This window comes from Sebastes fasciatus, chromosome 19 (genome assembly GCF_043250625.1).
Source record: "Sebastes fasciatus isolate fSebFas1 chromosome 19, fSebFas1.pri, whole genome shotgun sequence".
Taxonomy (NCBI): Eukaryota; Metazoa; Chordata; class Actinopteri; order Perciformes; family Sebastidae; genus Sebastes; species Sebastes fasciatus.
The window spans coordinates 18,637,966-18,663,417 of record NC_133813.1 but is presented as its reverse complement, the minus strand read 5'-3'; the positions used below and the strand labels follow the sequence as shown (position 1 = coordinate 18,663,417).

Sequence of the window (25,452 nt, the reverse complement as noted above, 5' to 3'; positions counted from 1 at the left end):
CCAATAATCTGCTACATCAACAAAATCTAATGAGTTTATCCTCGGCCTGGGGACTCTTTTAAAAGGTCTGTTCATAGATAAACTTCATCTCCTTAGTGGAGATGATAAAACGTAAACCATAAAATGTCAGTTCATTTAATCCAATTAGACGATTACACTTTTGTTCTGACGCCCCCAGGTAGACAGATTTACAGCAGCAGACAGGAAATAAAGCATTGATGTACAATTGGATCACCTTTACTCTCCTTGTACTTTTGGTTTGCCTTATTTCTGCAGATATCATGCAAATGTGATGTGTAGCAGCCAATATCTACCTTGGCCTTTTAATGTGAATCTCCTACAGGCATGGAATCTAAAAGACGGTTTTCCTGTGTGCGTTTCTGAATAGTACATTTTTAATATCAACTCTGACATCTGTATTTTTTTTCACTGGTTCTCCTTTGCCTTCAGAAGGAATATTGATTTACATATAGATGTATTCACAGAATATGGTTAGAAAATCAGAAAATAATGATATGCCGCTTCTGAGGCCTTTACGTTTGCATTCCGATGAGTTATTTTTGGGAAGTACAGAAAGTCAAATTCGCACATTAATTCTGGAGCACTTCAACACAGAGGATGGCACATCGCCAAGGGGTCTTTGGCAGGAGGAGGTGGAAGCTGTCACACGCAGCGTCCTGTTGGGACAAACAGTCATCTCATGGAAGTTACAAGCGAGGCTTTTTAACCACTCAGAATCTGCATTTGCCATTCCCTTTACTGCATCGCATAGAAGTAGTGCGTGGAGATCGGGGAAATTTAATTTCTGTCGACGTATGAGTATAACCCTGGTGCAAGCAAGAGTTGTACATGTAGTGTTCCTGTGTTTTAGTGCTAGAAATGATAACGACAATGGAGAATATAATATCCCTGAAATCGAGCCATTTTGCAGCAGTAGTGTGTCATTTGGCTAAACATTTAATACGCAACCTGTGGATTTACTATAACTGTTACCATCTGGTTCCATTGTATGCACTAGAAAATGACACTGTATATTCTTTTCCCATCAGTCCAACTACATTGAGTGCCATCATTAGACTTGTTATATCTGCACTTCATAGAAGTGAATGACTTTGGAGGAGTGCTGGTTTTAACAGTGGTTTTGCTTTTTGAGGGTCACGATGTAAAATAGTCTCTTCAACTTTTAGAGACGGGAGCAGCCGGGATTTTGCAGTTGCTTGAAAGGCGGGGTGAGGCAGAAATGCTGAGCATAAAACTGTTCCTTTCATGTTCTCCGTTACACAGCGGTTACGATGGTCCTAAAAATTAATGATCTCATACGTTTAGGGTTATTTTTTCACATTTCACGTTCAAAAGTGCAGATCAATCCGTCTCCTAGCCCACTTTTGAGAGGCACTCGTACTATCAAAGGCCAATTATTTCATGCCTAACCTCTCTCTCCATGTTTCTTACACTTTTTTTTCAGTGCAGGAAACTACAAGGGGAAAATGAGTCATTGCCTTTAGTTTCACTGCCCTTGGCTTCTCGCGATGACCTATTTGCCCTCACCGACTTTTCTTGATCCCTGTGGCACCCAACTCACCCCGTCCTCGACCTTTTGTCTTGTTTCTAAAGCCCTTTGTCATCCTGCCATCCTCATCAAATGCTCTACATTGAAGTAACTGATTTTGTAAGTGGCAACTGTGTATTTCTTAAAGAGGTTATTATGCTTATTTTCAGGTGAATGCTTGTATTTTGGTTTTCTACTAGAACATGTTTACATAAGTTCAAAAAACAATTTTTCTCATACCGGCACCTCTTTTCAACCCCCCCGAACCAAGCCCTTCAGACTACTCTCTGGCTCCGCTCTAACTAGGTTTGTTTGAGGGCGTATTACCTAGCTCCTAAGCAGGTGTTATGCAAATGTATTACTTGGTGACATCACCATGTTACGGAAGAAAAGGCGGGACTTCTAGCAAGGCGTTTCAGGCAGTTCAGGAGCAGTGTTTCTGTAGGGGAGAGTAACTCTCTTTGGCTTTGTAACTTTGCAGACATTTTACATGCACAAACAACTATATGACACACTAAAGGAAAGGGAAAAAGCACAAAAGCATAATGGGTCCTCTTTAATAGCAGATGTGAAAACTAATACTGATATGTTGAGTTTACGCAGCAGTAGAGTGGTTATTGCACTAATCTCTCTTTACAAATTCCTCCTCCCAGTTGCCGAAAGTCAGAAGGTTGCTGTGGACATTGGGACGTCCTCCACCCCATCGCCAGTTTACCCCACCGTCAAATTCCGGGTCCTCAATGTGGACCATGTGCTTCTGATGCAGGACAGCCCAGGGTCATCAGGGAACTCCAGCCTGAAGGTTCAGACTCAGACTTTTCTCATCACCGGTAAAGGCGCTGGGCTCCTCCAGCCAGCTGTCAACACTTCATACGGCCCCCTCAGCGTGGATGCCCCGATTCCTCCAGACCTGCTCCTCAGTGGGCTCAGGATCCTGCCAGTCATTTTGGTCCGCCAGGTTCGCTCTTCATCCCCCGTTGTCAAGATTCTCTTCCACATGCCCACGGAAAGTGACATCGCTGTCGGGCAAGAAAAGAGCACCGGAGCCGATAAGGCAAAGGATGGAGCTCACTGTGTGACGGCGTACGCCTTCTGGGAGACGAGGGAGGTTCGCGGGGCATGCCTGGTGTCTCCGGGTGGATTCTGCGTAGCACAGCTGAAGCCAGAACCGGCCTGGTTCAGCTCAGGCAGCCGATCGAGCAGCTCCAGCAGGGAAGCAGGACGGATCGAAGGAATTAAGGGGCTTCAGGGGAACCTCGTGGAAGTCTATTTCCAGAGTCGGAGGGATCAGACGGGCCAGTGTGCCCCGCAGGATAGCCTGCAGCGTGTAGGAGTGGGAAGAGGAAGAGACTCCGGGGGATCAGGGACACCGATGAGGCGGATAGGAAGTGTCAATCTGCTCCGAACTCCACCGGGGAACCCCACCTTTTTTCGACTGAGGCTGGGAGGCGCCGTGGTGATTCAGACCTCTTCAAAGCCCCTGAAGGCCGCAGACGTCGCTACTTTCTACGTCTTTCTGGCCAGCACATCTACCCTGGAAAGTTTTACTCTCAGGTGAGAGATCTTTTCTTTATCAGGCTGCTCTGGACATTGTGGAAAATATGTTCACTTTCTTGCCAAGTTAGATAAGCAGTTGTGGTTTTACAGGAGGTTATGTGCCAGACTATTCCTTGGCCCCTGATCAGTAACTTCTTGAAGTCTTCTCTGAGTCTCACGATGATGACAAGACTCAACTAAGAAATAGTCTGGCATATAACCTCTCTCTAAAACCAAACGACAATATATAACGTGTTCATTAGTGAGCTTAAGAGGTACTGATTTAAAGACACAACAAAACCAGCCTTGCTGTTTCCCCCTGTTTTCAGCCTTTATGCCTCATATTTACTAGACAAACTGTGCACCACAGTTCGGACATGTACCTGTCCTCTAGCATTAGATTTTATGTTGGACAATTATTTTTGTGCAAGTCCAAATCAGGTCTTTAGTCATTTGAGTTACATCGTCTTAAGTCCTACAGGGGGAGCCCAAGCCAAGTCTTCTTGATCACTTTGCTAAGGTGTCTTTCAGGTTGAAACTTTTTTCAATCAAAGTTGAGTTTACAGTGCTTTTTTAAATTTTTTTTTTACATAAGACCAAGAAATTTCAATGTAGAGGTCTATACACTAAATATTTAAAGTGTGTGGCTATACAAGGCCTGCGTGGTGGTTTACCAGTTCAAAACACGAGACCTGAATGGTTTGCTTTTAAGTCTTATATCAAATTAAAACTTAAGGTGAAGTGAGTCAAGTCTCACAGCAGTGAAGTTTAGCTCCGCTTCTCATTTTTGTGACTTAAGTTTCAACTCTCATGTCAGACATTTTTAACATGTATTATTCTGTAGAGGTTAGACCCACTTTAGATACATTCTGCTGGTTGTTTTGCATGCATTGTGGTGATATTGATGCCAGATTTGGATAGCTAAGTAGCTTTTTCTATAAGCCACAGATGTCAGTGCCCAACCCGATCTCACAAGAAGGTGTATGATTGACATTACAAGGACATTCTGCGTGTCATGAGGATGCATTTTAGGCTTTTCTTGTGTCATTTGTACGCCATGCAACAAAATTATTATAAACTATTATATAGTTAGGTTTAGGGAAAACGTCACAATTGGGCTTGATATAAATACGTAAACTAAGTACAATACCTACGGAAACAACGTAACATAAGTAACACGTCACAAACGTCACCAAAAAAAACACTTGAGAAAGGTTACGCATGTAACTTACAAAACAAAACACCGGTCTCAAACACTGGTCTCCCAGTTGAAAGTCCTGTGTTTGTTGGACCCGTCCGCTTCCCCTGCCGCCCACCAAAAGCAGTCTTTCTCACATTTTATTCTACGTTAGGGCTGCACAATTAATCCAAATTTTATCTAAATGACAATATGGCCTACTGCAAAAGGAAGCACAGTATTTGTTAAAGGCAAAATGTGTGTCAAAATACCATTTGTAATTTAATATTGTGCTGCAGAGATGTCCTGGCCTACAAATCATATTCTAATGTTTGGTACAGATCCCTGCAAAAATAATGATGATTGATGATATAATAATGATGATAATGATAATGATTTATTATGTTTTTCAATGAAATTGAGAATAATGATGTAAAAATGATCATTCCCTTTTAATATCGCAAATCATATCGCAATTGCAATATTGGCCAAAATAATCGCCATTAGATATTTTTTTCACAATCGATCTACATCACTAGCTCTGCGCGTAGCATATTTACGCGGATGCATTGGACTCACTACAAATGACGCGCCAAAAACAAGAACGGTGTTCAAATTGCACGCTAAATGCCTTACTGATTACGTGTTATTCATATGCCTTTTTGTACGAATGGGCTGCAGTGCTATAGCCTGTGGCGTTTAGATTAAATTACTCTGAACCAGGATAACCACATTACACACTGTAGTATGCCAACGTCCCATTTTGGCCCTACATAACTAAATAAAGTGTGTTTAGCTTGAAATGTCATTCCCAGAAAACATAAAAATTATTCAACTATGTTGCTGAGTCAGCAGAGGCCACAAGTTTAGGGGGAGTCACATAAAATTTAATTGAAACATATGAAGCAGAAAAAGAGACTGAAACCGAGTGGAATCGCCATGATGAACAGTATGTTTGAGCATCTTCATGAAGGATAAGCTCCATGCATTTAAATGGTTACTTAAGGCACTCGAATGCTGATGGGGCTCGCCATCAAGGCCGTTCGGTAAAATGCTTGAGCGCCAACATGACTTGTGTTGTCTGCCAGTCTCACTGGCTTCATAAATTACTGACATGTTATATCAGTAGTCTACTTCAACTTTCTCCGTTAGTGGGGGAGTTATGGAGAGCACTCTTCCATAAACAGGGAAATAATTGGCAAATGATTCACCGGTTTCCATATCTCAACATCCCACTAACGTTTCAACAAGGTTCTCTGGGTATTTGACTTCATAAATAATGCATTGGTTTAATGGAGCAGGAAAACAAATAACTAACATCTCCCTCACTCCTGTGGGTAAAAGTTGAGTTAATATAAAAGCAGCCCTGTCGCGCTGACACCACCTGCAGTTCAATCTGTTCCAAAGTTTCTGCCTTTTGATGCACATCACTGAGTCGAAATTGTTTTTATCAGAATGCTTCAGATCAGTGACGTGCAAAGCCATCGCAGTGAGGTTTCCAGTCTTTACTCAGCTTAATGGTTTTGTTTGAAACGCAAGACAAATTTTTTCCTCTTAATCCCGTGATTTAGTGATATCATGCTGCAAACGACATACCAACCCGGCGGTAATCTGCGGCCGGATGCGGGCAAATGGAGAGAAATGTTAAGATATGTGTATTAATCCATAGGAGAACATATAAACCTGTGGCTGTGTGTCAGTCGATCCCTTCTCAAATATCAGACACAAACATGCCTGCACATACAGACCCAGCGACCTGGATGTAGCTCCGCTATCATCGTTGAATAAGATTTGGTAGAGAGACGCCGACTCTTTAACATCTGCTGTTGTTTTTGACTATTTGGGAGGATTTACCACCTGATTCCCCCAAAAATCTGAGTCACTGACTATACAAGGTCAGTGATTTCAATCCGTGTATTTCTGACCCACTGCCACATCCAGAATGAGATTGGACAAGAAGAGGGGACGGAGTCCAGCAGCGGTTAAGTCCAAGTGAATGCGAGCTCTGAGGAGCTTGGCAAAGTGATTGATTCCTCCTGGGAGAAATCCCTGCTCTACTTCACTCTTTGGCCCAAGATTGAGTCCACTCTGCGGCAGGGTTAGGCAAGATAATCTGTGGCCCTGATTGAAAATGAATCAAGAGGTTAACCCTTTACGGTGGAGATGATGCCGGCTGACTGCCAGGATTAACCATGTAGATGTGTGTGTGCGTGCGTAGTTTGTAAGGCCATCGTACCCACCTGTTAAGTGCACAGGCAGCTTGTAAACGCAACATTTATTTAAAAGAAACTATGAACATTTCATCAGGTGGAATATCAAGCATTTTGTGAGCTTGCATTTAAGTAGAAAAAAGCAGATGTACCAACAATTATAAAGCAGAATATCTGAGAGAAACACAATGTCCACAGACGACAAAAGAACAACCCATTTGCTCCTACATAAATGGCTAACAATTAATGACATTAACAGGCAAACAACAAGAGATATTGACTGAGTTTGGTAAAAACAGCAGTGAAGAGTTGTTAACTTTACCGCTCGATATCCATCCCTCACCTGGCTGTGGTCATGAACTCTGGGTAGTGACTGACAAAGACAAAAGAGCGAGGACAGAAGTGGCCGAAATGAGGTTTCTCCGCGGGGAGTATCTCATGTCTGCTTGCGGGCGAGAAACCCAGTGATCCGGGAAGATTGTGGCATTAAGTTACTGCTCCTCCACACTCAACGGGAGCCGGCTGAAGTGGTTCGTACCCCCGGGAAGGATGGTCATCAGGTGCTGCTGTCACTGTTGACGCTTAGCTGGACGAGCAGCGAGAAAATGAGTCAGTTGATGGAGGTGGTTTGGTTAGATTGTGATAAAACATTTAAAACTTTGGAAAGATAATTGTCCATAATTTGAAACACAATCTGTGATGAGAATCACAGATTTTTAATAGAAGATATGAGAAAAGAATTAAGAATTAAAGGAACAGTGTGTAATATTTTGGGGGATCTATTTGCAGAGAGAGGATGTTTTCATTAGTGTATAATCACCTGAAACTAAGAATTGTTGTGTTTTTGTGAGCTTAGAATGAGCCCTTCATATCTACATAGGGAGTGGGTCATCTTCACAGAGTCTGCCATGTTGCTCCGCCATGTTTCTACAGTAACCCAGAGTGGACAAACCAAACACTGACTCTAAAGAGAGCCTTTTTTGTGTTTTTATGTTACCTGCAGGCTGTCGTAGTTCTCCGACACGCTTGTGAAACTGTGGCATACTTGCCAACGCTCATGATTTTTCCCAGGAGACACTCTCCCGGTTTTCTCCCGGGGTCACAATTCTCCCGTATTTCTTCCGGTTTATGACAAATTTGTACACTTTTTTTCCTTTTTGTTATCTCAACCTGTTTCTGGAACTGAACAGTGTGTATAATCCCTACTTTTTCCACCCGGACGACAATAGAGCGACACCAACTGCCGTTTCCCGGCGGAAGAGAGCTCTATGCTTGCGACACAGTGTAGTTTGAGCTCATGTTTCAGCTGCGCTCGCCACATCATGCAGCGCCCATAGTTGGGGTTTGCTCGGTGCAGCGAAAAGCCGCCGTGGCTGTGCGCTAGCCATCGGAAATAACGTGTTTCAGAGCGCAGTGGTGCCGTTGTCACGTTGTGTCTGAAAGGACCTTCATTGAGTGAGAGATGGAGAGAGAAATTGAGAGTACTAAGAGAGAGAAATACTCAAGTGCAAGGAAAAATAAATACAAACAGATGAATATTAGTTTATGCCAGAGATTCACACGCCAAGTTCACACCAGATGGGTGAATTATTCAGATCTCTTTCCTGGGAGTTACAGGAAAAATCAAAAGTTTAACATAAAACTCCTGTTGTAGTGTACTTAAAGACCCCCCCCTCTTTAGCTTTGAAATCTTTTTAAGGTCTCAAGGTTGGCAAGTATGAACTGCGGTAGCCGCCTTCTGACCTCTGTTGCTCCTAAAGTAGTGTTATTATAGTAAGGATGGCCTCTGAGCGAGGTGAACGGTGTTACCACGGTTTTGCACTTGGCAGCTCACATTACTGCAGTCTTGGAAAGAGAGGAGTGAGCGGAGGGGTACACAGCTGGTTGAAATCTGCAACCACACCACTAGATGTCGCCAAACCCTACATACTGTCCCAACAACAACAGATCAAAACAACAGATCTAATATTTTCCAAAATGAGGTCTCAGTTTTTAAAAAAAATCGAAATTCTTGGTCTGCCTGCTTGATCTACGTAATCAAATCAATATTTATATACATTATATTTCAAACATTCTTTCAAATTGTAGATGAAAGTGTAATTTTGCCTTTGGCTACAAGCTGTTTGATCCAGAAAATGATCTGTCTTTATCCAGCACTTGTTGCATCATCAACTTGTCAATTTGCTTCAAAGACAATTCTTGTGTTTTGTCTGTCGAAAAAAAACCTGACCTTGACCCTGTCTCGATGCTTATTGATCAGTCTGGTTGCTGTTTGATTACTAATCAGTATTTGTAATTGTGTGTGCTGAACACGAGGGCATGCATTATTGTGGCATGAATAGGTTAAATGCGTCTCTCCCTCTGTCAGTTTTAATGTTGCTCGGCTATTTAAATGCTGTTTTGTTGCTGAAATGACAAAGTACAGGTTGTTAAAATGGACAGATTGATTGCTGTGAAATAGCAGGTTGCGTCTCTAAACCATTACTGAGCAGCAAGTATGTAAAAAACAAAAACAAAAAAAGCGTTTCTACATTCATTTCCAAGTATATTATCTTTTTTTAATCTGGGTGTATTAATGAAATGTATCACTATCAGACCATGAAGTGGACGGGGAAGAGGGACAAAGCTAGAAAGTAGTAAACTGACACACACTGATGGCACGAACAGAATATGCGGCAGGCGTAATGAAAGCGTAGATCTGTCCGTCCTGGTATCAACAGGTGGCACAGGTGACGGAAGTTTAATGGTATTTTGAACGCGTTTACTTCAGCTTTGCTTTGTTCCATTTCTTTTCCTCTCATGGCCACAGTCTACCCTGTTGGATGTCACACATGATCTCGAGATTGTCTCGCCGACTTCAATCCGGCGACATTCACAGTTTGCAAACCTAATACAACACCTTATCGAGGTTGAGGTTTTCTCAAATCATCCTCAGCGTGAACATCCTGCCGACAAAACCTGCGGGAGCTGAGTGATGCTCTTGTAGTGAGTGTGAGCTCGAATTCCCTCTGGAGCGTTTCCAGCGCCTCGTTGAATCCCCGCCACGAGGAAATTGGCCCGTTTTGGAAACACACGAAGCTCCCCGCCCCACAGCTAGGTGTCTGTGTGAGAGCAGATTAGTGAATCACTGCATTTTAAACGTGGATCAGAAGCGACATCTCGCCTTAAATAACCGCTTTATGACCCTGTCCTGTGATATTTGACGTGAACGATTTAGCAGAGAGATGTCTGCTTTTAAAAAAACACAAAGGGGCTTGTTTGATTGTTGGACCTCGAGGACTGTCTGGGTCCATTCACATTATTTATAATAAACGTTCCATCTCTTCTGGCAGAGCGATGTGTGTGTCTGAATCAGACATGTGATTAACTAATTCCACAGTTGTCCCCGGGGGCTAATGGAAATAAATACCCCTGCTAATTCTCAGTCTGCCGGCAGCATGCGACACATCAGTCTGTCGGTGACTCACCTCGTTAGGCACAACATGGGTGACTAAACACCAAATGGACACATACAAAACACGCACGTGTATACATATACATACATTATACATGTATAATTACTTTTACAAAAGCTTTGTGACAGTATTGCTGCAGATACAAAAGACACAGATGTTCATAATTCAAGTACATCTGTTCAATGTTGGAACATTATTATACTGTATTGTTCTGTACAGCATATATTGCACATTATGTGCTTGCAACCTTTGTTGGTATTAAAAGAGTCAGAAACCTCACAAACAAAATTACAGCACATGAAGCTTTTACTTTACACAGCTCGCATCAAATCTGAGTCAGTTAATGAGACATCTTGTGAGGGAAATTCACGCTTTGCACTAACTGGATCATGTATTTATTTATTTATGCATTTACCACAGGGGGACAGTGAAAACGGGCCTGTCATTCAGCGCGGCGCGGCCCAGTGACTCAGCGCTGTGGGACATCGTCGTGGAGCCTGGCAGAGGAGCGTCTCCCACCGCTGTCTCCGTCATCTGCCAGAGGAAGGTCGCCGTCACCGCAAAGAGGTCAGTCGTGTACTTTCTCCAACACATAAACAACAACCTTTTATCTTTTGTCACTTCTTATTGTTCTCTTTCTTTTCTGAGATTTCAATAAACCCTTGCTGCTGCTACCATAAGGAAAATCCATCATGAAAAAGTATCTTCAATGTTACATTTTATGGGAAAGGTAATAACTTGTGGCCTGTTCTCAGTGATTTACAGACTCTAAGCAGTCAAGTACACACCGTTTTGTTATTGTCTGTGTAAAAGAATGTGTTTTGGCATCATGTAGTAGACTTGCTTTTGTCAGTGGAGGTAAGAGAGTACCCATGTGTATCTCCAAAAATCTGCCTTAGAAGAAAACAGTTTTAAAAATCTATACCCTCTCTGCTTTTTGCCAGCCGGTTAGACTGATATCAGGTCATTAAATGGGCGTTTTCAGTGGTTATAAGCCTCATAGATGTGGGTCAGTAGGGGCCTGCTAGTAGTTTTTATCATCGATTCACATGGGTGATCACCAAAAGAAGGAATAAAAGAAGACAACAACGACCTTACTAATTATGACAGGAGCAAAAGTAGAAGGGACTGTAGTATAGACAGTGCAGGACTTTTCTCCCAGGAGACTGTGGTTCGCATCCCATGTAGAACCAACAATGTGTAGTTGTCTTTGGTTTCACAACCTTAAGTTTCACATTCACTTCTCAAACGTAGTTATTTTAAGCCAAACAAATGATCTTTACCCAAAACTGAAATTACTTTTGTTGCCTAAACCTAAAGAAGCATTTTTGTTTGTGTTCAAAACGTAACATTTCAAACAGTTTTACAACGTGCTGTTTTGCTTTCACTTTTGCAATCTAGTAGATGTAGCAAAAGCCCCCTACTGACCCACATCTATGAGGCTTATGATGACTGATAACGCACATTTAATGAGTAAAGAGTTCTTCCATAAGGACTGACTGACCACTATCTACAGATATTTGATGTAACACTCATTTCTAAAGTCAGCAGAATATTACAATGACCCCGAAGGAACGAGAACATTGTAAAAAAATGTTGGAAGGAATAAATCCAAAAGCATCATATAAATGATTTAAAATAGTAATTTGTATTGTTGTTTATGTTGTTTGATTCATCAATCCCCGGCTGTGTTTAGTGCTCAAAAGTAAGCAACAGATCAAGGGGAATGGGCTTAAAGTTATCTTCAAATTTATAATCCTAGTATGTTTTACCCTCCTCTTTCCTCTCTTTTCATATAACTATAGAATCTCAAATATATTATCTCAATCTATAGCTCCAGCTTTCATTGGATAAGGTCTATATTTTTTATCGTATCTGATATTAGTTGATCAATTAGGAACTTAATTTACTTCAAAAACATTTACTGAGTTCCTGATCTCATTATTCACCATCTCCATTCTATAGGATCACCAGTTTGACTGTCATGTGCTGAGTTACTAAGATGACCCAAACGCAGAGTACAAGCAGGACAGGAAGATTTTAAATAAGAGCGAGCTTTAATCAAGCTGACAACATCCAAAAATCACAAAACAAGGAGGGGAACAAAGTACAAATGAAAACACACCAAAAACAAACTGAGAACAAAAACAAAAAAAAACTACAAACCAGAGGGTGCGAGAGTCACGGGCAGGAGGAACACTAGGAACACTAGGAACACTAGGAACACGGAGGACAAGGGACTGGGAAGACAAGTACGAACCAACAAGGACAGAGGGGAAACACACAGGCTTAAATAACAGACAAATTACACACAGGTGAAACAAATCAGGGCGGGGCAGACAATCAACCACAAGGCGGGAAAACAGACAAAGGAAGGAAGTAAACCCAGACAAGACACAGGAGGAGTGAATCACCAAAATAAAACAGGAAACACCGGAAATACATACAAATAAACCCCATCCAAAACCACAACAGTTCACCACAACAAGCTGGCACAGCCAGAACACAACATAGCCCCCCCCTCAAGGGACGGATCCCAGACGTTCCACAACCAGAACCGGGTGGGCGGAGGGGGGCCCGGAGGAGGGACTCCAGGAACCCTGGGCACCGACCCTCTCAGGCGGACGGCCTGAGGGCAAAACCGGGACAGAGCCTGAGAACTCGGGCGGACGGCCCGGGGACAGAACCGGGACAGAGTCTGGGAACTCGGGCGGACGGCCCGGAGGCAGGGCAGAGTCCGAACCGAGAAACTCCGGCAAATGACCCGGGGGCAAGGCAGAGCCAGAGCCGGGAAACTCGGGCGGACGGCCCGGGGGCAAGGCAGAGCCAGAGCCGGGGAACCCGGGGTCCCGGAACCGCGGCCCAGCAGTCACAGGAACAAGCCTTTTGGGCTGAAACCCAGGCGAAACAGGAGGTGACGGTTGCGACCCAACCGGCGAACCAGACGGAACAGCAGGTGGCGGTTGCGGACCAACCGGCGAATCAGCCGGTGGTGGTTGCGGACCAACCGGCGAATCAGACGGTGGAGGTTGCGGCCCAACCGGAACAGCAGGTGACGGTTGCGGCCCAACCGGAACAGCAGGTGACGGTTGCGGCCCAACCGGAACAGCAGGTGACGGTTGCGGCCCAACCGGAACAGCAGGTGGAGGTTGCGGCCCAACCGGAACAGCAGGTGGAGGTTGCGGCCCAACCGGAAAAACGGGTGAAGGTTGCGGCCCAACCGGAACAACAGGTGGCGGGTGCGACCCAACCGGAACAGCAGGTGGCGGTTGCGACCCAACCGGAACAGCAGATGGCGATTGCGGCCCAACCGGTAAAGCAGGTGGCGGTTGCGACCCAACCGGAACAGCAGGTGGAGGTTGCGACCCAACCGGAACAGCAGGTGACGGTTGCGACCCAACCGGAACAGCAGGTGACGGTTGCGACCCAACCGGAACAGCAGGTGGAGGTTGCGGCCCAACCGGAACAGCAGGTGGAGGTTGCGACCCAACCGGAACAGCAGGTGGAGGTTGCGACCCAACCGGAACAGCAGGTGGCGGTTGCGGCCCAACCGGAACAGCAGGTGGCGGTTGCGACCCAACCGGAACAGCAGATGGCGATTGCGGCCCAACCGGTAAAGCAGGTGGCGGTTGCGACCCAACCGGAACAGCAGGTGGAGGTTGCGACCCAACCGGAACAGCAGGTGACGGTTGCGACCCAACCGGAACAGCAGGTGGAGGTTGCGGCCCAACCGGAACAGCAGGTGGAGGTTGCGACCCAACCGGAACAGCAGGTGGAGGTTGCGACCCAACCGGAACAGCAGGTGGCGGTTGCGACCCAACCGGAAAAGCAAGTGGAGGTTGCGGCCCAACCGGAACAGCAGGTGGCGGTTGCGACCCAACCGGAACAGCAGATGGCGATTGCGGCCCAACCGGTAAAGCAGGTGGCGGTTGCGACCCAACCGGAACAGCAGGTGGAGGTTGCGACCCAACCGGAACAGCAGGTGGCGGTTGCGGCCCAACCGGAGCAGCAGGTGGCGGTTGCGGCCCAACCGAAACGGAGGTCGACCCGACCCCCGACAGGAGACGTGGAACGGAGGTCGACCTGACCCCCGACAGGAGACGTGGAGCGGAGGTCAGCCGGATCCCCGACAGGACACTTGGAACTGGAGTCGACCGGATCGCCGACAGAAGACGTAGAGCGGAGGTCGACCGGACCGCCGACAGGACACATGGAACAGAAGTCGACCAGACCGCCGACAGGACACGTGGAACAGGAGTCGACCGGACCGCCGACAGGACACGTTGAACAGGAGTCGACCGGACCGCCGACAGGACACGTGGAACCGGAGTCGACCGGACCGCCGACAGGACACGTGGAACAGGAGTCGACCGGACCGCCGACAGGACACGTGGAACAGGAGTCGACCGGACCGCCGACAGGACACGTGGAACAGGAGTCGACCGGACCGCCGACAGGACACGTGGAACAGGAGTCGACCGGACCGCCGACAGGACACGTTGAACAGGAGTCGACCGGACCGCCGACAGGACACGTGGAACAGGAGTCGACCGGACCGCCGACAGGACACGTGGAACAGGAGTCGACCGGACCGCCGACAGGACACGTGGAACAGGAGTCGACCGGACCGCCGACAGGACACGTGGAACAGGAGTCGACCGGACCGCCGACAGGACACGTGGAACAGGAGTCGACCGGACCGCCGACAGGACACGTGGAGCAGGAGTCGGCCGAACCGCCGACAGGACACGTGGAGCAGGAGTCGGCCGGACCGTCGACAGGACACGTGGAGCAGGAGTCGGCCGGACCTCCGACAGGACGCTTGGAGCAGAGGTCTGCCGGACCTCCGACAGGACGCGTGGAGCAGGAGTCGGCCGGACCTCCGACAGGACGCTTGGAGCAGAGGTCGACCGGACCTCTGACAGGACGCATGGAGCAGAGGTCGACCTGACCTCCGACAGGAAACTTGGAGCAGCGGTCGACCGGACCTCCGACAAGACGCTTGGAGCAGAGGTCGACCTGACCTCCGACAGGAAACTTGGAGCAGAGGTCGACCGGACCTCCGACAGGACGCGTGGAGCAGAGGTCGACCGGACCTCCGACAAGACGCTTGGAGCAGAGGTCTGTCGGACCTCCGACAGGACGCTTGGAGCAGGGGTCGGCCTGACCTCCGACAGGAAACTTGGAGCAGGGGTCGACCGGACCTCCGACAAGACGCTTGGAGCAGAGGTCTGTCGGACCTCCGACAGGACGCTTGGAGCAGGGGTCGGCCTGACCGCCGACAGGACACGTGGAACAGGAGTCGACCGGACCGCCGACAGGACACGTGGAACAGGAGTCGACCGGACCGCCGACAGGACACGTGGAACAGGAGTCGACCGGACCGCCGACAGGACACGTTGAACAGGAGTCGACCGGACCGCCGACAGGACACGTTGAACAGGAGTCGACCGGACCGCCGACAGGACACGTGGAACAGGAGTCGACCGGACCGCCGACAGGACACGTGGAACAGGAGTCGACCGGACCGCCGACAGGACACGTGGAACAGGAGTCGACCGGACCGCCGACAGGACACGTGGAACAGGAGTCGACCGGACCGCCGACAGGACACGTGGAACAGGAGTCGACCGGACCGCCGACAGGACACGTGGAACAGGAGTCGACCGGACCGCCGACAGGACACGTGGAGCAGGAGTCGGCCGAACCGCCGACAGGACACGTGGAGCAGGAGTCGGCCGGACCGTCGACAGGACACGTGGAGCAGGAGTCGGCCGGACCTCCGACAGGACGCTTGGAGCAGAGGTCTGCCGGACCTCCGACAGGACGCGTGGAGCAGGAGTCGGCCGGACCTCCGACAGGACGCTTGGAGCAGAGGTCGACCGGACCTCTGACAGGACGCATGGAGCAGAGGTCGACCTGACCTCCGACAGGAAACTTGGAGCAGCGGTCGACCGGACCTCCGACAAGACGCTTGGAGCAGAGGTCGACCTGACCTCCGACAGGAAACTTGGAGCAGAGGTCGACCGGACCTCCGACAGGACGCGTGGAGCAGAGGTCGACCGGACCGCCGACAGGACACGTGGAGCAGGAGTCGGCCGAACCGCCGACAGGACACGTGGAGCAGGAGTCGGCCGGACCGTCGACAGGACACGTGGAGCAGGAGTCGGCCGGACCTCCGACAGGACGCTTGGAGCAGAGGTCTGCCGGACCTCCGACAGGACGCGTGGAGCAGGAGTCGGCCGGACCTCCGACAGGACGCTTGGAGCAGAGGTCGACCGGACCTCTGACAGGACGCATGGAGCAGAGGTCGACCTGACCTCCGACAGGAAACTTGGAGCAGCGGTCGACCGGACCTCCGACAAGACGCTTGGAGCAGAGGTCGACCTGACCTCCGACAGGACGCGTGGAGCAGAGGTCGACCGGACCTCCGACAAGACGCTTGGAGCAGAGGTCTGTCGGACCTCCGACAGGACGCTTGGAGCAGGGGTCGGCCTGACCTCCGACAGGAAACTTGGAGCAGGGGTCGACCGGACCTCCGACAAGACGCTTGGAGCAGAGGTCTGTCGGACCTCCGACAGGACGCTTGGAGCAGGGGTCGGCCTGACCGCCGACAGGACACGTGGAACAGGAGTCGACCGGACCGCCGACAGGACACGTGGAACAGGAGTCGACCGGACCGCCGACAGGACACGTGGAACAGGAGTCGACCGGACCGCCGACAGGACACGTTGAACAGGAGTCGACCGGACCGCCGACAGGACACGTTGAACAGGAGTCGACCGGACCGCCGACAGGACACGTGGAACAGGAGTCGACCGGACCGCCGACAGGACACGTGGAACAGGAGTCGACCGGACCGCCGACAGGACACGTGGAACAGGAGTCGACCGGACCGCCGACAGGACACGTGGAACAGGAGTCGACCGGACCGCCGACAGGACACGTGGAACAGGAGTCGACCGGACCGCCGACAGGACACGTGGAACAGGAGTCGACCGGACCGCCGACAGGACACGTGGAGCAGGAGTCGGCCGAACCGCCGACAGGACACGTGGAGCAGGAGTCGGCCGGACCGTCGACAGGACACGTGGAGCAGGAGTCGGCCGGACCTCCGACAGGACGCTTGGAGCAGAGGTCTGCCGGACCTCCGACAGGACGCGTGGAGCAGGAGTCGGCCGGACCTCCGACAGGACGCTTGGAGCAGAGGTCGACCGGACCTCTGACAGGACGCATGGAGCAGAGGTCGACCTGACCTCCGACAGGAAACTTGGAGCAGCGGTCGACCGGACCTCCGACAAGACGCTTGGAGCAGAGGTCGACCTGACCTCCGACAGGAAACTTGGAGCAGAGGTCGACCGGACCTCCGACAGGACGCGTGGAGCAGAGGTCGACCGGACCGCCGACAGGACACGTGGAGCAGGAGTCGGCCGAACCGCCGACAGGACACGTGGAGCAGGAGTCGGCCGGACCGTCGACAGGACACGTGGAGCAGGAGTCGGCCGGACCTCCGACAGGACGCTTGGAGCAGAGGTCTGCCGGACCTCCGACAGGACGCGTGGAGCAGGAGTCGGCCGGACCTCCGACAGGACGCTTGGAGCAGAGGTCGACCGGACCTCTGACAGGACGCATGGAGCAGAGGTCGACCTGACCTCCGACAGGAAACTTGGAGCAGCGGTCGACCGGACCTCCGACAAGACGCTTGGAGCAGAGGTCGACCTGACCTCCGACAGGAAACTTGGAGCAGAGGTCGACCGGACCTCCGACAGGACGCGTGGAGCAGAGGTCGACCGGACCTCCGACAAGACGCTTGGAGCAGAGGTCTGTCGGACCTCCGACAGGACGCTTGGAGCAGGGGTCGGCCTGACCTCCGACAGGAAACTTGGAGCAGGGGTCGACCGGACCTCCGACAAGACGCTTGGAGCAGGAGTCGACCGGACCGCCGACAGGACACGTGGAACAGGAGTCGACCGGACCGCCGACAGGACACGTGGAACAGGAGTCGACCGGACCGCCGACAGGACACGTGGAACAGGAGTCGACCGGACCGCCGACAGGACACGTGGAACAGGAGTCGACCGGACCGCCGACAGGACACGTGGAACAGGAGTCGACCGGACCGCCGACAGGACACGTGGAACAGGAGTCGACCGGACCGCCGACAGGACACGTGGAGCAGGAGTCGGCCGAACCGCCGACAGGACACGTGGAGCAGGAGTCGGCCGGACCGTCGACAGGACACGTGGAGCAGGAGTCGGCCGGACCTCCGACAGGACGCTTGGAGCAGAGGTCTGCCGGACCTCCGACAGGACGCGTGGAGCAGGAGTCGGCCGGACCTCCGACAGGACGCTTGGAGCAGAGGTCTGCCGGACCTCCGACAGGACGCGTGGAGCAGGAGTCGGCCGGACCTCCGACAGGACGCTTGGAGCAGAGGTCGACCGGACCTCTGACAGGACGCATGGAGCAGAGGTCGACCTGACCTCCGACAGGAAACTTGGAGCAGCGGTCGACCGGACCTCCGACAAGACGCTTGGAGCACAGGTCGACCTGACCTCCGACAGGAAACTTGGAGCAGAGGTCGACCGGACCTCCGACAGGACGCGTGGAGCAGAGGTCGACCGGACCTCCGACAAGACGCTTGGAGCAGAGGTCTGTCGGACCTCCGACAGGACGCTTGGAGCAGGGGTCGGCCTGACCTCCGACAGGAAACTTGGAGCAGGGGTCGACCGGACCTCCGACAAGACGCTTGGAGCAGAGGTCTGTCGGACCTCCGACAGGACGCTTGGAGCAGGGGTCGGCCTGACCTCCGACAGGAAACTTGGAGCAGGGGTCGACCGGACCTCCGACAGGACGCGTGGAGCAGAGGTCGACCTGACCTCCGACAGGACGCTTGAAGCAGGGGTCGGCCTGACCTCCGACAGGAAACTTGGAGCAGAGGTCGGCCGGACCTCCGACACAGGAGTAGGATTGGTTTTGGATGGAACACTGAGCAGCTTAGGAGAACGCCGCCTCCGAGACCCACGCTTCCTTCTAGGGGCTCCAACCCCTAGCAGGTCCAAGCTAGTGTCCTGTATATCAGCATGGCGAGCAGCAGACTGTAAACTTAGTGGACCTCCCAGGGCAAGGCGGGTTCCCAAGAACCGATCCGGGGCTGATGCTAGCCTAAAGCTAGCTGACTGCTGGGGCATGGGCCGGAAGCTCAGGAAGCCAACAGGCCGGGGCTGAGGCTGATGCTCGGACCGAATCCGGATGCCCAAATGGGCATAAAAGCTCTCTGCTGGGGTCATTATTTAAGGTTGGTTCGTTCTGTCATGTGCTGAGTTACTAAGATGACCCAAACGCAGAGTACAAGCAGGACAGGAAGATTTTAAATAAGAGCGAGCTTTAATCAAGCTGACAACATCCAAAAATCACAAAACAAGGAGGGGAACAAAGTACAAATGAAAACACACCAAAAACAAACTGAGAACAAAAACAAAAAAAAACTACAAACCAGAGGGTGCGAGAGTCACGGGCAGGAGGAACACTAGGAACACTAGGAACACTAGGAACACGGAGGACAAGGGACTGGGAAGACAAGTACGAACCAACAAGGACAGAGGGGAAACACACAGGCTTAAATAACAGACAAATTACACACAGGTGAAACAAATCAGGGCGGGGCAGACAATCAACCACAAGGCGGGAAAACAGACAAAGGAAGGAAGTAAACCCAGACAAGACACAGGAGGAGTGAATCACCAAAATAAAACAGGAAACACCGGAAATACATACAAATAAACCCCATCCAAAACCACAACAGTTCACCACAACAAGCTGGCACAGCCAGAACACAACATTGACGTGACTAAAATAAATTGTAAATGAGTGCTTCTTCTTCTCTTGACTTAACAGTAAATGCGTATTGATTTCGTAGCACTTTCACTGCCTGATAAACCTGATACACACCGGTTGATTACAACAGTTATGCCTGATGCTGGTGGTGGCACACACCATCAGCGACCTCTGCCCAGCAACCTCCCGCCCACACAGACACACACACACACACACACCGTCCGCCGTCCGTCCGACCCACTTATCCGTAATCATCCATAATCACGGCTACGTTATCCGGGCTTAAGCGCTTGCACGTTCAGAAGGGGAGATTAGGAAGGAGAGATATTCCAAGTCGTGTGTCCCTTGCGCTGAGCTCCCATCAGGACACACACACACACACACACACACACACACACACACACACACACACACACACACACGTGCACACACACTCCCACCACTGTGCTTTGAAGTGATGATACGTCCAGCGGTTTAAAGTCCCCCTTAATAGATGGATTTCCAGGAAATAGGGGCATTAACCCCTTCTCTGTTTCTCTGTCTCCCTCTTACGCACCCTTTCGCAGTATTTTCTGTGTGAATCACTTCAATCAGTTTAAAATCTGTCCATTTTATTTAAGAAAATGCAGGAACACAAGAAATTAAACAGACATTTCAATTGGACTGGATTTTGCATGCTTTCAGTTATATATCCCCAAGACACACGTGACTTTATATGAAGTTCGGTGCCGGAAGTTGGTAAAGACATTTTGGGAAATATGATTATTTGCTTTTTTTTGCGAGAGTTAGATGAGAAGATTGAGACCACTCTATTACAAGACTGGTATCAATCTTCTCATCTAACTCTCTCTAAGAAAGCAAATGAGCATATTTCCCAAAATGTAAAACTTTTCTTTTTTAAAAAATAAATAGTGCAGTGCCCACTCGGAGCACGTGCCTGTCCGGGATTGGCCAGATTGCTTGACCCCCAGATGTTCTGCTTGCAGCGTTGTCGAGAACCGCGGTATGACCGCGTGCACCTGCCAAGTGTGAATTTGATTGGATGAATTGTTCTCGAGATATGCAATAGGCAGTCCTATAGAGGATACTTCCTTTATAGTTAGATGATACTGCTACAGCGCCACCTATTGGCCAAATGGTACCAAATTTGTCGTGGTCACTCGGACATCATATCTACACATGTCCACCAAATGTGGTCGCAATAGCACAAAGCGTTCAGGAGATATGACTATATTTTGTTGTAATATAAGCGCTGCAGCGAAAGCAAAACTCTATGGAACATCAACAATCTGAAAAAAGTAACTATCTCCGGCATGGTCCAGAGATGTTCTGTACCAAATTTTGTTCTTCAAATTCTGTACCTCTGTTGTGCTCCCTGGTCTCCATTTTTTGTGTGAGTGAACTGACTCAGCAGAAGTTGATCTTTGTGGAGTTTCGACGTGGTTTCACTGACCCTCTGTGAGCAGCGGGAGAATCTCGCCCTCAGAGGAGGGAAACACGGGGAATCCTAATTGAACTCAGCTTGAATTGCGAGTCTACTGCCTGGAGCATCAGCTGTAGTGTTACGCTTATTATAAATAGTTTTTGGATTATTATAATATCTGTGGTCAGTACTTTTAATCTTAAACCACGCAGTCCAAAGTTTATGGATGCATACGAGCAAAAAATAAAGTTCCTTCTGAAAGATCATGAATATTTCTATTCATATATATGTTTGTGTTCGCCCTCACTGCTTTTCAATATTCGCAGACTTTTTTTTAAAATGTGATTTTTTTTTTTTTTAGCAGAGGTTCATTGTTTTGCTTTATGCAAAGTTTTGCTCCACTTCAAAGCGCCTCAGCTCCATTCACATTCTGCTCCACTTTCCCTTTGATCTGTAGCTACTGGCAGGTACTCTCTCCAGCATCAAATTACATCACATGCCTTTTCTTTTGACAGTCCTTTGACCAGAATACTTGCTGGCTCAAATCTCCGCCAGCTCACTTAATCTCCCTTTCACACAGCTGATGGAAATGAGACCTCTTGTGTATTGCGCTCAATTTTGCTTTAAACTTGACGGTTTGTTTTTCACAGACTTTTTTTTTTTTTTTTGCTTTCATAGGCAGTCTCTTTACAAATATTTACATTTCTCCCCCAATGGAGTGTGTACACAGCTCATCTCAGCTCCCTCTGCACTGAAGCATCTTTGTCTCTTGACACCAGTGTTTTATAAAAAAGTCAACAACAACAAATTAGTTTTCTATTGGATCAAATGACGCCTGCTTGTCTCGGTTATTTAAAGCAAGGGTAGGCAGAATGTTTTTGGCATCATTGGGTAAAAACTCCATAATAACCTTTCGGCATATTGTAATTCAAGTGTTTCTGAGAGATAACTAGACTTCTCCACCTCCTCATGGCTCTGTTTTCAGGCTTTTAACAAGACTCGGTCAAAACCGAGCATATGGCTGGGCCGTGTATGGCCAGTATGTGAATTTGTGGCTAAATTGTTACACAAATAGTCAGTGGTCATGTCTATAATGTTAAATACAGCTCATGCTCCACTCAACTGTCCGTTTAAGCGGTGACGTATCCTATCGTAGAATGCTTCTGATTGGTGCCTGGTTTTCTGCTTACGGTTTCAAACAGGAAACAACATGACGGCTGCTCGTAAACTTTCTGTTATTCCGTCTAAACAATCCACCAAAATCTACTTCTGAAATCATTTTAAGGGAGAAATAGGCTATGCCACTGCTGAATCTCGTTTCATTTTAGAACTAGATCGCCTAGTTTGACAGCTTGGTCTGAGTTTTGTGAGCCGGATGCGTCATACTGGACAGGCTCATTTGCATAAATGATTGTTCCCCGCCTTTTTATTTTGAAAGAGCAACGGCCAATGAGGAAACTCCAACAATGGGCCGACCAATTGTGCAACTTCATCACTCAGTCAGTCACTCAGTGACAGACTTTTGCGTTTGTATGGCTGGCCCTCTGTGGTCCAGCCGAAAATCTAGCCCATGATGGAAGATTTTGGCCAATCACAGGTCACTGATTGACAGCTGCTCAGAGACGGCAAGGCTCCAGCTCGGCTCTGATTGGTTGTCTTCCTCCGGTCTGTGAAATCTTGCATATGCCATTAGGACACCGGAGGACACAAAGGCACATGATTTTTTTCAGATTACCTGTCTCATACACTACTGTCATGATATAGTGACCGTTTTATAAAAAAACCCAACTATTTTTAATCATATTTGCTCCAATCTTGCCTACTTCTGCTTTAACTACATCACTTCTAGTAATTTAACAAAATAATCCCCAACATGATGCTAATTAACTTTAGATATTGTGCTGTCACTCATCAGTATTGCCCTCCAGTTGAACTTATTTAGTGGTGATTGTGATCAAACTTGAACTGTATGTGGGCAGAGGCTATACAGTTCATTACTCTCCACCATTAAACCCTTGAAAACCCTTGAAATCCATTAGGTTTAGTTTTCATTATGTGTTTTCCTGTTATACATACAGCACAGCCATGCTTTTACTAAATCTGAATTAATAGTAAATGGGAAAAAATACATCTGACTGCAACCTTTGGATCAAGACTGTGTAACTTTTGAAAGAAGAAATAACACCATTTTCATCCAACAAATGAAACACTGAATTAATAAGCATTAAAGCCAAAATAAATACGCCATTTCTCCCTAATAAGCCACTTGTGGCCGTTTTGGCCGTTGTTCAGCAAAGGTTACCGTGGCTCGCTTTAACTTGTCTAACCCTATTGTATTTTTAAAATGTGATCTCTAAACAGGGGTCTTCTGGAAGTTTTACAACTGGACTTTGTGCCAAGAGAGGTTTCGGAGCAGGCTGAGAGTCAGACGATCTCCTGGCGTCTGGAGTTGCCGGGGAACGTCAAGGATGTGGGAATGATGCGGATCTACACGACTCAGAGAGATTATGTGGGGCTGGCACCTCTGGTCATGGTGAGGACAATATCTGTATTCATTTGTCTACTGTTCTAAAATGCAGGCTTTCTAGTTCATTTTTCTGCTTCTTACATATACATCTATTGTAGTCTTATTGGTCCTGATGCTTGAGGAAGAAGGATGAAGGAGGATCTGTTCACTTGGCTTTGCCACAGGTGGAACATTACGGCAGGGCATGTAAGGGTCTCCTACTACCTCACTCAGTCTTAATGAAATTGGTATTCATTGCCTCAATAAAAGACACTTTCATGCACTTAATTTCCTGATGATCCCCTTGACGTATAAACAAGATGAGTTGATATCATCTGGAGTTTACATCATAAATACACAGTTTTTTTTGGCATTTCACCTGTAAAAGTGCTACATCACACGCATTGGTCATACAGATGTTCTAATCTTTGTTGTACCATCTGGATGTGTTCAAAGCATAGACTGTATATAAGAATCGGACGTATTCACCTTGACGTCACCCATTGGTATGTGGACCGCCGTTTTGAAGCCTCGAGTTCAGCATTTTGGACGTCGCCTTCTTGTTTTTTTTGCTGGCGCTAAGTACAAGCAAATGCTAAATAAGACATTTTTAGACGACCAAAACGTTACAATTAACTTTCATGAACTGAAAACACACTGTGGAAAGGTTATACTTCAAAGACGAAAACACGGACAACTCCCAGACCGGACAACGCCGTGATAGCGACCTGTCAATCACAAGATAGCCACGCCCTAAAGCATACCCTGCTTTATAGTCTATTTGACTGTAAAAGGGACCATAATTTACTAAATGAACATCATGCTGTATTGAAGAAGACTTGAAACTAGCGATTGAGACCATAAACTCATGTTTACAATGTTTACTGAGGTAATAAATCAAGTGAGAAGTAGGCTCATGTTCTCCTAGACTTCTATACAATCAGTCTTCTTTTTGCAACCAGAGGAGTCGCCCCCTGCTGGCTATTAGAAAGAATGCAAATTTAAGACACTTCAGCATTGGCTTCACTTTTCAGACCTGGAGGTAGCCTCCTTTGCATGATGAAACAACACAATACTATGAAAATAATATCATGTCATCAGCCAATCACTTTTTTTGTTTTATTTAGTTTTTCCTCCATCACCTCTGCATGGTTGCAAAAGACATGTTATCATCTATGATGCATTACTATTATTCTTGATGCCTAGTCTGATTCCCTGCTGCTATGTGTACATGTCTCAAAAATGCTTACATTTTGAGACAACCAATATAAATTACAAGGTACAGTAGGTACATGACTGTCTTTGACAGGAGATTCAGGAAGTTATTTCATGGTGCAATAGTCGACATGAATCAAACATACATTGGGGAGCAAATACGTTTCATCTCTGTCACTAACAGGATTTGTATTGAGGAAAAAAAAAGATTTTTTTTCTGCAACAGTGGCTCTTTTCCTTTAAAGTAAAGCTGTTGTAGCTTTATGTTTATAGTGTTCATCTCCCTATAACCATGTAAAGGATTTAGCACTTAGACTCACTGAATGAACAAGTGGGAACAAATGAACGCACAATACCAAGGCTTACCACAGAGTGTAAATATAACACTGTTTTCAAAGATTTAAAACCGAGCTGAACTACTTGAACCTGAACTTGATCACTGCGAGCCAGATTACGGCAGAGCTTGCGGAAACATCGGGGCATCGAGATCTCCCAGCGCGACGCCGCCAACACCGCAGAGCGCTGATATTGCTTTCTGATTTTGTGC

The 25,452-nt window shown here is 48.2% G+C and overlaps 1 protein-coding gene and 1 long non-coding RNA gene across 2 annotated transcripts in view; one reads left to right on the top strand and one right to left on the bottom strand.

Annotated features, from left to right (window-relative positions):
- Positions 1-25,452, bottom strand: part of LOC141757271 (uncharacterized) — a 71,154-nt gene that overhangs the window by 7,922 nt on the left and 37,780 nt on the right. The gene's annotated exons all lie outside the window — the stretch shown is intronic.
- LOC141757508 (transmembrane protein 132D-like) overlaps positions 1-25,452 on the top strand; it is a 44,958-nt gene that overhangs the window by 2,789 nt on the left and 16,717 nt on the right. Inside the window, exons 2-4 of the mRNA XM_074618027.1 lie at positions 2,203-3,103; positions 10,348-10,494; positions 23,546-23,717. Coding sequence (XP_074474128.1) covers positions 2,203-3,103; positions 10,348-10,494; positions 23,546-23,717 — 1,220 coding nt within the window. The remainder of the gene's footprint in view (positions 1-2,202; positions 3,104-10,347; positions 10,495-23,545; positions 23,718-25,452) is intronic.